The sequence below is a fragment of the Protobothrops mucrosquamatus genome, unplaced genomic scaffold (assembly GCF_001527695.2).
Source record: "Protobothrops mucrosquamatus isolate PMUCROS unplaced genomic scaffold, P.Mucros_1.0 scaffold3149, whole genome shotgun sequence".
NCBI classification, from domain to species: domain Eukaryota; kingdom Metazoa; phylum Chordata; class Lepidosauria; order Squamata; family Viperidae; genus Protobothrops; species Protobothrops mucrosquamatus.
Window position 1 is genome coordinate 46,067 of NW_015389149.1, and position 13,758 is coordinate 59,824.

General features: G+C 34.7%; 1 protein-coding gene across 1 annotated transcript in view; it reads right to left on the reverse strand.

The window, feature by feature from the left end:
* Nucleotides 1–6,849, reverse strand: part of LOC107297124 (doublecortin domain-containing protein 1) — a 52,759-nt gene extending 45,910 nt beyond the window's left edge. The window contains exons 1-2 of the mRNA XM_029286230.1: nucleotides 6,730–6,849; nucleotides 3,903–4,084 (exon numbers count right to left, since the gene is read on the reverse strand). Coding sequence (XP_029142063.1) covers nucleotides 3,903–4,084; nucleotides 6,730–6,765 — 218 coding nt within the window. The 5' untranslated portion in view covers nucleotides 6,766–6,849. The remainder of the gene's footprint in view (nucleotides 1–3,902; nucleotides 4,085–6,729) is intronic.
* Between the last annotated feature and the right edge of the window lie 6,909 nt (nucleotides 6,850–13,758).

Sequence of the window (13,758 nt, forward strand, 5' to 3'; positions counted from 1 at the left end):
TGGAAAGCTAAAATTTTGAACATTGTACTCCCACTATCCTTCATTCCTATTTTAATAAAAGAAAAGAAAAACCGTGTGGCTATTGGTTTGAAGAAATGTGAAATAGGCATTACAGTGTGATATTCTTGAACGAGATCAGCTTAGTTATACATCCGAGACTTTAATACGTTACTACTGTAGTTAAAGGTTTTGTTCAATTTGAAATGTTTCATCTTAAATATATCATCAGTCTTTATCATAGATCTTATTGTTCTTCTATTACTGTTTAATTCTAAAACTAAACTATCATGGAAAGCTGTTTCTTTTTATATAATCTTCTCCTCCCCTATATATACCTACATAAATTCAAAATAATTATCATTTATCGATTTTTTAAAATGTATTATGAAAAGTATCAGAGTATTTTTAACTTTTTAGGTTTTAATTAAAATCTAATCGCCATTTTTAGAATAACAGAGACATAGTCTTCAGTATAATTAATATAATCAACAGGAATTCCAAAAGGAAATAATTATTTTATTCTGTTTTCCTCTCTAAAGCAAGCTGAGAAGTGAAAGTAATTACTAAGTATATCAAAATCATGATAAGGATCATGATTATGAATTATGAATCAAGGAAGGAGATAGTAAACAAATTGCAAAAATCCCCTGAAATGTAGATAATTTTGTAAAGTATGTTGAGCTAAAGCCACTATATATAGTAGACATTAGTACAAAAAATTTTAACATGAAAAGTTCTATAATAATTATAATCACTTTATTATTTAGAGAAAAATAGTAAAAAGGAGGGTTTTTTAGTATATATGTGTGCATATGTATTCATCTGAAAAAAATGACTTTTTTCATTAGAAAAAAATGATTCAGCCATTTTGAGACTCAAGCATGAATGAATAATGGTGATTAGTGAATATCTACATACAAAAATACTGTTTCAAATACATAGTTTAAGCATAAATTTTTTTAATGGTTACATATAGCAACGGATATTATATACATCTAAGGATAAGATTGAGTTTATTTTTGTGATGAAAATCAAATAAGCAGTAATGGATATAGGGGATAGGAGCAGTTCTAAACAGAGCAGTGTTTTGCACTGTCAATGGTGTATCTTGGGGAAAAATGATGAATGGAAAAAAGAATTGAAAGAAATAAAAGTGAAAGTAAAATGGTTGGCTACATCATCTCCATCAAACTAGAGATTGTCTGATATCCTACTTTTCAGTTCTACTCTTCTTTGTAGAAGAATTAAGATTAGCCTAATTAAATGCCATTCCCTTGGGACTGTATCCCGTGTATTGTTTCCAGTGATTCTGGAAAGTTCTATAAATTTTCTGTTTCCCTGCTTTTGCTTGCCTTTTGTCCTGTTTACTGTCAGTTTATTTTTCTTACAAAATGCAGATGTCTAATAAACAAGCATTAGGCTATATTAGTTAATTGAAATGAATGGTGCATGTGCTTGGTATGATCAGGATGTTGGTATTGTTTGGGAGTCTGTAGGGTACAAACTAACAAAATTAGTCATTTTCCAATAGAATGAGTAAAGAAAGAGAAAATATGAGTCCCAACTAGAAAAAGAATTAAGAGATTGATTAATCTCCCAACAGAATGAGTAGAAGATAGACAAAATGAACTGTGATATACAGCCTAGTTGGAAAAACAGAAAAGAAGTATTGCAGAGGATATGGAAGTATGAAAAAAGTGGCTTGGTAGAATAATGAAGTCAAAGGAGCTGTAGATGAGAAAAATGCATATAAGAGAATGATTGTGATGAAACATGAGGATGAGAAAAAGCTATTTATTCATTTGTATGTCACCTATTCACAAACTCTAGGCAGTTGGCAGCTATAAGAGCAAAATATCAATAATGTGTATATAGAGAAAAAGATAGTTGGAAACATGAAGTCAAAGAGAACAAGAAATGGTTAAATTTAAAACACTAAAAATAAATATTAATTAATCAATTATGATGTTATGCTGCTTCAAACTATATTTTTGTTTATAAAGAGACTTCAGCAGAGTAGATGGAATAAAAATTCAACCAATGAAATGATGTTCTTAAAAAGATGAGATTTCTACAGGAATTATAGCAATAATGTTGAGGAATGGAATTGAAATAAATGCTATAAAATTAAGCACAGAGCAATAAGCATTTGTGCTTCACTGCTTGAGGCCACTGTTGAGCACTATGGATTTGTTAGTGTTTTGCTTCAGGAAACATAAAGGTTTGCTCACTATAGCTATGTAACTATAGTTTATAGGATTTAACTTATGGTGCAACTGAAATTACTAAAATAAGGATGAAATAATAATCTAAATAAATTTAAATCATAAAGTAAGAGAAAGGAAACACAGCTAGAACTAGTTTACACCAATACACATTTTTGCAAACCATCCTTGCCTGTAGTATATATATTGATTTTTATTCTTTAAAAATGTTTAGTCAGGATTTCATGGATATCATTTAACCCCAACTTTTTCAGTTTTTGTTTCTTCTTAACCCATTAATTCATTTCATCTACATTTGTTTTCTAGTGCTATCTTCATTTATTTTCTCTATATAGCGAAGCAACTCAATATATTACTTTTATGCCAGTCACTCTCTTTTATATCTAGTCCACATTTACTCAATCCCTTTTTATTCCTAATTTTATATTGTCTTGTTTTACTATACAGACTTCTTAGGTGTCCTATTTCCACTGCTTTTTAAGACCATGTTAAGATTATGCTCATGATCAAATATTGTGGATGAGGCTATATATTCCTATTCAGATAGCAAGATATCCTAGAACAGGGATGTCAAACTCGCAATGTCATGTGATGTGTTGCAATGTATCGCGACTTTTTTTCCATTGCCAGCAATGACGCATCCGGCCCACGGGCCGCAGTTTGACATCCCTGTCCTAGAACAATCCATCTGGTATAGTACTTCAATAATCCCAGGGAGATCCACTGGTTCAAATCCACCTTCAGCTACAGAAGCTCCCTCAGTGACTTTGTATCAGTCACTGCTTCTCAATCCAACCTACTTAACAGGATTGTTGCTAGGGGAAAATTAGGAAGTGGGAACACTATAAACACTGCCATGAGCTGTAATAAATACATATATGAATACATTAGCTTCTCACTGATACAATATAAGCTGTAATAGCAATCTCTGGAAACATGTTAGATCCTAGTTTCACACAGAAATTTCTCTTGCTGAATTAACGTTACCTAGTTTGGTTAATGAAATGTCTGCAAGAAAACAACCAAGCTCAGAGAACACCAAGGACCTCTGAGCTACAGATATTCTCCTTTATTGAATTAAAGCAATGATGGACAAGATTAATCAGAATGAACAAAAATCTGTTCAATGTTATTCAACATAATATCTCCAAAGACATAGGCCATTGGGACAAGAGTTACTGTGCACTTCTAAACCAGTCTCTTAAAATGGAGATCTAAATATATGTGGGTACAGGATTGGCCTAATTTGCCTAAGCAGTGACAACGTTGCATACAGTGCTTTTTTTCTAAAAAAAAAAAAAAAAAAAAAGGTGCCAGAACTCACACACGTCATACAACCCGCCTTGCCTACCCTACAAGGTTCCATCCAAAAAAGGTGTCGGAACTCCTTTCTGGGCATTCTATGACAAAAAAAGCCCTGGTTGCATATAAATTATTATGTTTCTGATCAAGACGGATAGCTAGCTGTTTAATTTAATCGTGGGACTTGTGTCTGAATTCATATTTTCCTCATTGTTGTTTTTGAAAGCTATCTCAGCAATTTCACTTTTTTTTTAAAAAAAAGGGGAGGTAAATGAAAAGGTATAGTTACTCGCAAAGTTCATATAACTTTGATTTTAATTCGTACACATAAAGACATTTACACGTATATGAGAAAAAGAAACACTATGTTCTTACTGTTTTCTTATCACAAATGCAGAGTCAAGTCCAAGAACAGAGAGGGCCTTGTTTTTGTCTGGCTCGCCATTTCTCAAAACCTTCAGTCTCAAAGGCATGTTGATCTCTGGCTTCCTACCAGCAGGTTTCTTTAGTGGAGGGCTGTTTGGAATCAGCAGACCTTCAATGGGCCAGTCAAAAGCCTTTCAGCACAAAAATAAATATTGATTCCATGTAATTATTATAATGCCACGTATTATAAAAATGTTAATAATTCAACTTCTTGGAGACAAAGAGCTCCACACATGGAATTAGAATATGGGTTAAAAGGGCCAAGAATAGCAAAAGTAACAATGCCAGCAAATACAGTACATCAAATCTTCTGCAGATAGGTCTCAGCCATGAATAATTAAAAGTTCAAACATTTCAGAGTTATTTTAAAATTCACAGACAGTTGAACAGCTACATAGATTACAATCAGCCTAGGAGAAATACTGTGTGAGGCAGAATGTTAACGTGGTTCCTCACATGTATATTTGAAAGCAACAGATGAAACTACTGAATTCTATATCCTGTGTTTGAACAATTAGAGAAAAGAAAACCAAAAGCATTAAACCACAACTTCAGACATATAAGATCTTTTGCTTCTCAAAACTAATCAACAAATGTTACTAGGTTTATGAAAAGCTTTGAAGGGCTGCTATGCTTCAGTAATGTTTTAAGTGAGGCAATATGCTTCTTTCCAACAACAAAATGAAACTACCATGTTGTGCTACATATATAGGAGAAACTAGTGGTGGGATTCAGCCAGTTCACACCAATTCGGCAGAACTGGTAGCTATTTTTTTGTTGCTCAGGCCCAGAATGGACTTCTGGAAGCGGCATCCACACAGAGAACCAGTTGTTCACATATTTGAATCCCACCACAGGGAGAAACCCCTTCTGGATATTGGAACTGCTAGCTGAGGCTTCTACAACAGGAAGACCTTCACTGAGGCAAATATTGCTTCCTCTTTATTTTCATCAGGAAAATGACACTGTCTTCACAAATGAGATAAAGATAAATCCAGGTCACCTGGGAAACTGGAGTTTAATTCTGTGCATGACATGCTGGCTAAATATGCCAACATTGATCAAAGTTTCTCTTAATATTACAGTAGTAGGGAATCCTGTATGTAGCACAGGTATAACTAAGAATGACAAATCAATACATTACTGTAGAACAGTATATCAAAGTCTGATTGAACAAAGTGATGATTGTGATGGGGGTCAATACCGATGGGCCCTTCTAGTGATGATCATAATATATGAAAGATTTTGACTTGGAACATAAAAGGTTTAAATGGTAAAGAGCCAGAATTAACTAATGGAAAAGGAAAATAGAACTGTATGTCTGTGAAATTAAGACAATAGGGGAGAATATAATAGATATGAATAAAGATAGTCTGGTATTGTGGAGTGGAGATGATGAAAACATTCAGGGGAATGAAGGTATAGGTTTAACTATGAATGAAACAGTTGAATTCTGTGTCATAAAATATGAATTGGTGTCATCTAGTTTGCTGTGTGTGAGTACAAAACTATAAATAGGTATATAATAACTTCATTTATACTTCATGCATATAGATGTTAAAGAAATAAATTTGACTCTAAAATAATTGTTGATTTGATTGTTTATCAAGCAAAGATCAAACCCAATTCCTCTCTTTACCTAATCTCATTAGATCCCAACTGACCCTCCCTGCCCCAGACAAAACTTCTCTGGAAGCCCATTAGACCAAAGAATAGAAGCCTCCCCATCAGCTCACAGTATACCCAAAGAGCAGCCCTAAGGAGAAAGTTGGAACCCAGAGAATCCCCAACCTTCCATCTTCCATATCAGTTGATGACTTCAACGTGCCACCTCCTTAGCAATGAGCTTCCCTAACTCTACTGTTTTCATAAAAGGCCCACTTTGCCTGACAATAGAACTTGCCCCTGGTACTTTGACCTGCCAACTTCCTCAAACTAGCCAGCCAGTCAGATGCCTAGGATTTCCCACCTTGTAACCCTCAACCCCTATAAAAATCTGTCCTTTCCCATTGTTCAGGATCCCTTTTTCTTATAAAGCAAGCTCCCAATGATAATTGCAATGAACATGATTCTTCTCTGTGATGTGCTCTTTACTTTGACAAAAATTCAATAATGTAGACATGGATGAAAGAAATATTTTAGAGTATTAGTTTCATGTTGACGGCCAGCTTTATTTTTAAGAGCACTTACACATGCAACAAATTCAAAGCAAAAAAAATACCCTGAAACAGATTTTCCAGAATGCAGCAGAAAGCTAAGAAAATTACAAAACAGATACACTATAAATTATTGCTTTGTACACATCCAATAGCTTTAAGAATTCTTCACAATCAGCAATGAAGTTTAGGATAAGGTTTTAAGAAAGGTAATAATAATCAAAGACGAATGAATGGCCATTGCTGTATTTTGATAGACAGCAGTTTATATTAACCATAGGGAACAATTCCTTAGACTGCATTGCAAACCAGTTCAAAACTTATGGGACTCTTGTAGAGGTTTTTAATGTGACCTGAAGTCTGCATTTTATTGTCAAATGGCTCCCTTGGGTAGAAGATTTCTATGGAGCTTCTCTACTGAAGCCTTCTGTGATTTCAAGAATTATGCATCTACTTTTATTATGCAATTTATATTATTATTATTATTATTATTATTATTATTATTATTATTATTATGTATTTACTTATTTTAAATATCTCCAATAAATATATAAAGTTCACATATACGTGCACGTTTGTCTATTTGTCTATTCCACCACCACCACCCCCAAAGAAATTACCTGGTTTAATTCTCCATTTGGAAGCACAGGCCACATATAGGTCAACTTATTCCATAAAGGATTCTCCACTTTTGATTGTTTCCATTGACCAGGCTTACTTGTTCCTTCATGTTTAATTGCCCATCTGAAAGAGAAAGGTCCATTTCCTTATGAGAAGGTTCACTTGTTTTTTTTAACTAATATGTTTCTGATTGGCAGTAACTCTTGGGAAGCTAAAATATCCTCCCCTTTGGCAAACAGTTCCTTAAAAAACTTCTCAAACACTGTACATATGTATGTATGTGCACTGTTAATCTGCTCCCCCCCCCTTTTGCTGGCTTTCAATTCATTACTCCTGCTCTGTGAATTTAATTTCAATTTATATAAAAGTTATTTCCTTGTATTCCTTTTTAGTATGGTTCTATAGATTTGGATTGTTCTTTTCCAACTTTTTATTGTTTAAATAGCTTGTGCTATTACCAGCTGTATGACTCCACAATAGTTGGTTCACAGTGATCCAAAGGCCAGTTGAACTTAGTAAAGAAAATAAGCTATAAGCTATATAAGCTGTATGAAGTCATACACGATATAGATCTTATAATGAAGAAACTAAGTACATATAAATCTTCAAAATTATTTTTAAGGAGATGGCCTATATGACAATGAAGTACAATATAATATAGCATGGAATATTGTTTCTTTTTTATTATATGCGATCATACATAACATATAACATATACATATATATATACACAAAATATACACAAAAACATATACACAGCAAGATACTAAGTGCAAATAGGAAAACTGTTTATATGAATTATTGATACAAGAAAGAGGTGACATTCAGTTTCTTAACTACTAACATATTCCTATTCTGGAATAGTAATTCTATTTACTGCCCATTTAACAAGAATAAGGAAATGAATTTCATCTAGGGCACTGTGGAAATCAATACTCTTTCAATTACATTATCTTAAATCAGCTTAATTCACATCTCTTGGATTCCTGTTCAGTTCTCTATGATTTCCTTTTAGAAACTGGTAATAGGAAATGAACCTTGATTTAATTTTTTTTTTTAAAAAAGGAAGACATTCATGAATGGGGTAACCAGATAGATAAGCTACAGATGTTCTAACAAGATTTCCTGATGCATTCAGTTCAGTGATGGGATTCTGCCAGTTTGCACCATTTCAACAGAATGTGTAGCTAATTTTTTGTTGCCCAGGCCCAGAATGGACTTCTGGAAGCGGCATCAACACAGAGAATCGCTTATTGACATATTTGAATCCTACCACTGATTCAGTCTATCTAAAGGGTGAGTACTTTAGTTTAATCTTCATATATATATATTTAGGTTTTTTTTAGAAATTTGCAAATCCTGTTTGACAGGAAAAGCTTGATTGCTATTCACTTGAGCAAGAGCAGTTTGGGATCCAGTTGCATATGTAAAGCCTGTCAAGATTCTGCCAGGTCTTGTGCATTATTGGTAATGAAAATCTGCAGTGTACACCACATGGTTTTCCCTGAAAGTGCTATTAAGCTGCCAGGTTTCAACCACAGTATGATTTTTAATAACCAAGTTCAAGCCTTCTGAAAACTGTGTTTTATAAATGAAGAGCTGACAATCTCTGAACTGCATTGGCACTAATAGGTAGCAAAATAATGACTGTATAAGTGCCTAATGCATTCTGCCCTTACAGCATTTCATTGGGGGGGGGGGGGGTCTGGCTCAGCTTTCAATACCGTACTATCTCTGATTTAAACTATAATATTTCTCATTTGCAGCCACTAGGGGGAAACAGCGGTTCATGGAAACTCAACGGAGACCCATGTATTTTCAAAGCTACATTACATTTAATCCTACTTACCATACCTTATTTCATTTTCTTTTTATCGCAGACAGCTTCTAATGCAATTGCTTTTACCTTTATGGCATTCAAAGATGTAATGTAGATTTTATAATGCCCCCAACAGCTATCAAATCTCTGTACAAATCTCTCGAGTACTGAACATGCAAAGTTCGATACTAGACCAAAAACAATTATGATAGACTTTCTAACTCCAAAATCAATAGGTATGATTTAAATCCTTTTCCTAGTAAAAAAAAAAAAAAGCAAAATAAAAGATTAAAACCAAGTACATCCATCCCTATCAGTAGGAAGTATGTTCAGTCTTGCATTTACACATGAAACCAAATCTGAGTCAGATCGAAAAATAGATCCGGTAGGTGTACAATGGAAAAAAGGAAAGGGAAGTGCTACTGTGTGAGTACTAGTGAAGTATGCTCACTCAATGTATCCCATGGTTTCAGATGAAGCCAAGATCTATTTCTTGATATTTTCCCACTTTCTATAAACTTGAGGTAAAAAAAACCTAACAGTACCCATCTTTGCACATTTAATCAGCAATACACCACACACTACGTACATACATTTTTTTTGCCTAAAAAATTATATGTTTTTCTCATCATTAATGAATTCTACCACATTCAGGGAATATCCTGAATCTGCTACAAAACACATACCTGACCATAGCATGACACCTGCAGAAAAGCATCACTGGCAGGCTGTAAAAAGTCCAACTCCGATTTTTGGATAGATAGAGGCCTTGTTTTTTATTTTTGCAAACTTTTTTAATATAGTTGCTTCCCTCCCCCCCAAGGTTTCCCAAACCTCTCCACTAAGAGATGAACAAAAGTGAGAGGTATGTGTGTATGTGTGCAGTGTAGTTTGCTTTTGTTTGCTGATTATAGAGCTGTCTTTCCACTCCTGTTCCATTTCAGCTACTCTTTGATTCTAGGAAGTGAGATCAGCTGAAGTACTGGAGATGAATGCCTTAGGCTTGCACTGCAGATTAAATGGGTTGAAGTATGTGCTTTATGGCAATCTGAACAATTGTACAAGACAAATGGAATTCATTATAAAACTAGATGTAAGCATTTCAGTAGGGCTGGCCCATTCCTTAACATGATATTTTTGAATGTCCCTAATAAAAAAATTAAGCTTTCATTTGGTTTGCCTGACCATAATATTTTGACAGACTTTCATTCCAAGATTTCAACACTCAACAATTAAAGCAGTATCTGGCTATAGAATACACATAATTTTGCTTCGGTTGTTATGGTGTTGCCTCACTAGAACGACAAAGAATGGTAAAATCAAATTTTTGAAGGATGTTACAGAGCTCCACAAAAAGTAGCCACTATCACAGCTGGGCAACAGGAAAATTAAAGCAGAATTTCCCTATTCTTTTTTTAAAAAACCACATAGGAATACTAAATGCCCCCCAAATTTTACCAGATTAAATACTCCATCCAATAATGCACCAATGGATAGAGAAATGCAATCTGCATTTGTTGCATTTGATTAGGAACTATCCCAGAACATTATTGCATTCATACAAAGATGCAAATAATTATATACACTATTGAAGAGACATTGTTAAAAGATTTGTAGACTTCAAGTACAGTTTCAGAAAGAGAAACAATATGGTGCCCATACAAGTAGAGCATTGCTACAAAAGCATTTCTTGACATGTCTACTATATAGCAGAATCCATTGAGGGCTTGCAGGTAAAGAGAATGGAGATGAACCAATAAACTTCTATCAGCACACTTTTTCTTAGTCCCTTTATTAACCCTTGTATGGATCATCTCCTTCCTAACAGCAACAATGGGGTCTTCATGAAATTTTTAGTCCAGTAAATACTCAGTCCCATAATTAAGTGTAATGCCCATCTCCAGCTTATTTAAATGTTTGCCAGCATAGAAGAGCACTAGCTTGGAATCTTGGCATTTCCAACAAGGGCTGGGTAAATGCCAAAATGAAATTCTGAGAAATTATTGCCAGCCATAAAACAGACTGATTCAAGTCACTTGTTCTGGTCATGATGTATTATTTTATATTATTGAACTTATAGGCCACCAAATCAAAAACTCAAGGAAATATAAAAAAAAATCAGATATCACAAAATATCAGAAATCTCTACAGAAATGATAATGCAGAGAGCAGGGACAGCAACTGAGTATGCAAGACTGTGCTTTCCTACAATATGGCACTGTTAATTCAATGGGACCTGGATCATACCCACCTTGTCAGATCTTTTAGGATGGGAGAGAATATTGGAGAAAGGTGGCCCTATAAGTAGCCAATTGAGCCACAAAGAGCTTTGTAGATGACAACCAGTACCTTGAATTTCACTTAGAAATCCACTGATGACCAATGCAGCTTGTGGAACAAGTGTATTGCAGAGAACCCCCCCATAACTGCTAGCACAGCACATTCTGGACCAGCTGTAGCTATAACCCCTGCAAAGTATACCAGCTTTGGAACCTGACTCTACAAAAAGAGTAGAACGAAGTTTATTGAGATAGTTATAGTAGCAGAATCTTGCAAAACTCCTGTATTTTCCTTCCCATTGATTAATGGTATCAAAAATATTGAGAAGTCAGCTAGGATCAAGAGAACTTTATCACCCATGTCCCAATTTTAGAAGAGGTCATCCACAATCCAATCAGTGCTGTCTCAGTATATCTTGGGCTGGAATCTGACTAAAAAAAGATCCATCTCTCTGAAGCTTCAGTCCAGTTCATTTCTTCACAAACCATAATTTCATCATTTGATCTACTGTATTTTCCGGCGTATAAGACGACTTCCTAAACCCTGAAAATCTTCTCAAAAGTCGGGGGTCGTCTTATACGCCCAGTCGTCTTATACGCCAGAAAATACGGGTATTCTATTTTATTCCTTTACACATGTGGTTTGGCATATTACTCATCACGTTTTCTCTCCCCCCCTCTCTCTCGCTCAAACTCTATATTTTAACTGGAAAAGTTGGGGGTCATCTTATACGCCCAGTCGTCTTATACGCCAGAAATACGGTATTTTATTTAGAATTATACTCAAGTCTAGCTCTAGATCGAAATTATACAGTCCTACAACCAAGTGAAGATACAAGCAACCATCCAAAGAGAGACAAGTACACTGATCATGCCAACAGTGGTAGAACTGGCAGCATTATTTGGGAAGATAAAAGCATGCTAAAGCCCCATTGGGTGACACTCTTATAGGAATTCATTTTTATTGTAACAAACTAACCATGTAACTAAGTCCAGCATTGGACTTAAAATTATTAGCTGTTTCACTATGTACAGTATATCAATATAATTCCTTTGCAGTATTTCCCTATATCTGTAATATATGAGTAAAAACTATTTTCACAAAAGCTGTTTTATGTTCTGTATGTCAAATCACATACCAGCCTATAGTCTGAATATTCTTAATTTAAATATTAACTTTTTGGCACTGAGAAAGATCAACCTTCCAATATTGGAAAAATAAATTTTATTTAAAGTGTCCAGAATACTACATCCAACATAACAATAAATATGATATACTACATTTTTAAGATGAAACTTTTAATTTGAAAAATGAATATAAAAATAAAATAAATAAAAATGCATTTCTAGAGTATCACTTAATGCCAGTGAAGACTGAAAAAGACTAATTAGCGGGGAAGTATTAATGGTTTATATGAGAACTATTGCTGTCTTGCAAAATCAATGTAAATTCCAGCTTCTGATTAACTGACAAAGAGTAAATAATGAAGTTACCAAATTTATAGATGATACAGTACAAACCAGCAGGTTCACCAACTCTCTGGAGAAAATATAACAAATTATGAATTATTACAGTTAATTGTAGTAATTAATTGTAATCTAGCAGTTCAGTTTTTGTGTGTGCGCATGTGTGTGCATGTATGTGGGTGCATGTCCTAAGAAATTTTTTTTATATAAATAGAGAGTAATCGAAGACTTTAAAGAGTAAGATATTAACACAAAGCATAATAAAAGACTTAGTTGTAATAAGAATAACCACATTTCAAGTTACTAAAACAATGCTTGGTACAAAAATACCAGTGACAGTTTGGGGTGTACTAAACAAAACATAATTTAATTTAATAATGTATAATTATTAAATACGTTTTAAAAGGATATTGAGTAATGATAATTATTTTGGTTAACAATGTTTGAAAACCTCCTATTTCAAAAAGAAGAGAATGTGCCCAACTCAGGATCTGTTAAAGTAAGATTCTGCATCTAAAATAATGATTGCCATTTGCAAAGATGTAACATTACTAAGAAGAAGACCACAAGAACAAAAGTGTTGCTTGAGCAGGGTCCACAAGATTGTCTGGGACACTACACGTCCTCTTCATGACCTGCTTTCCTTGTCACCTTCTGGGAGGAGGCTCCGCGGTACCCGAAGCAGAACATCTAGATTCAGTCATAGTTTTGTTCCATACAGTATTAACCTTGTGAACTCTAGAGCTTCCTCCTTCCGTTACGTATTCAAGATGGACAGTGAATAATATTTATATGTTACTTATATGTAAGGGTGTAGGTCTATATATATGTTGTATATAGTATGTTTTAAATGTGTGTTATGTATATGTACACTTTGACAGGAAGCAACTAAATTTCATTTTTAATGTGTGCCATTATGCCCTCAAGAAAAAATGACAATAAAGTTTATCTGTTATCTATGAGGAACAAACATGATAACAGAAAAGAATTATCATCACATAAAAATATAAACTAAAGAAATACACAGCAAAATAACACAGGCCTGTCAATCTCTCACCTACATATATCAGAATGAGGTACCGTATTTATCGGTGTATAACACGCACAGGCGTATAACACGCACCTTCATTTTAAGAGGGAAATTTCAAGAAAAAAAAAGCGCCGGCTCGGGAGCGAAAGCAAAAGGGGAGGGGGAGTGGGGCTTCGTTCACACGCGGATCCCCATGCTCGTATTTATTTACCGTATTATGCCCCGGCTGGCGGCGCGGCGGCAGCAGAAACAGCAGCCTCCTTCCTCGGTTAGCTCCGATTCCCTCCCCCCGTGTCGCCTCTGAGCTGCAGGACTCCGCCGCTTGCTTTATAAATCCTTGGCTGCTGCTCCATCTTTTCTTTTCCCACCAACCGCCCCCCCTCCCTCGACCCCTCCCGCTTTGCAGAAACGCCTGGATAGTGAGAAGCTGGAA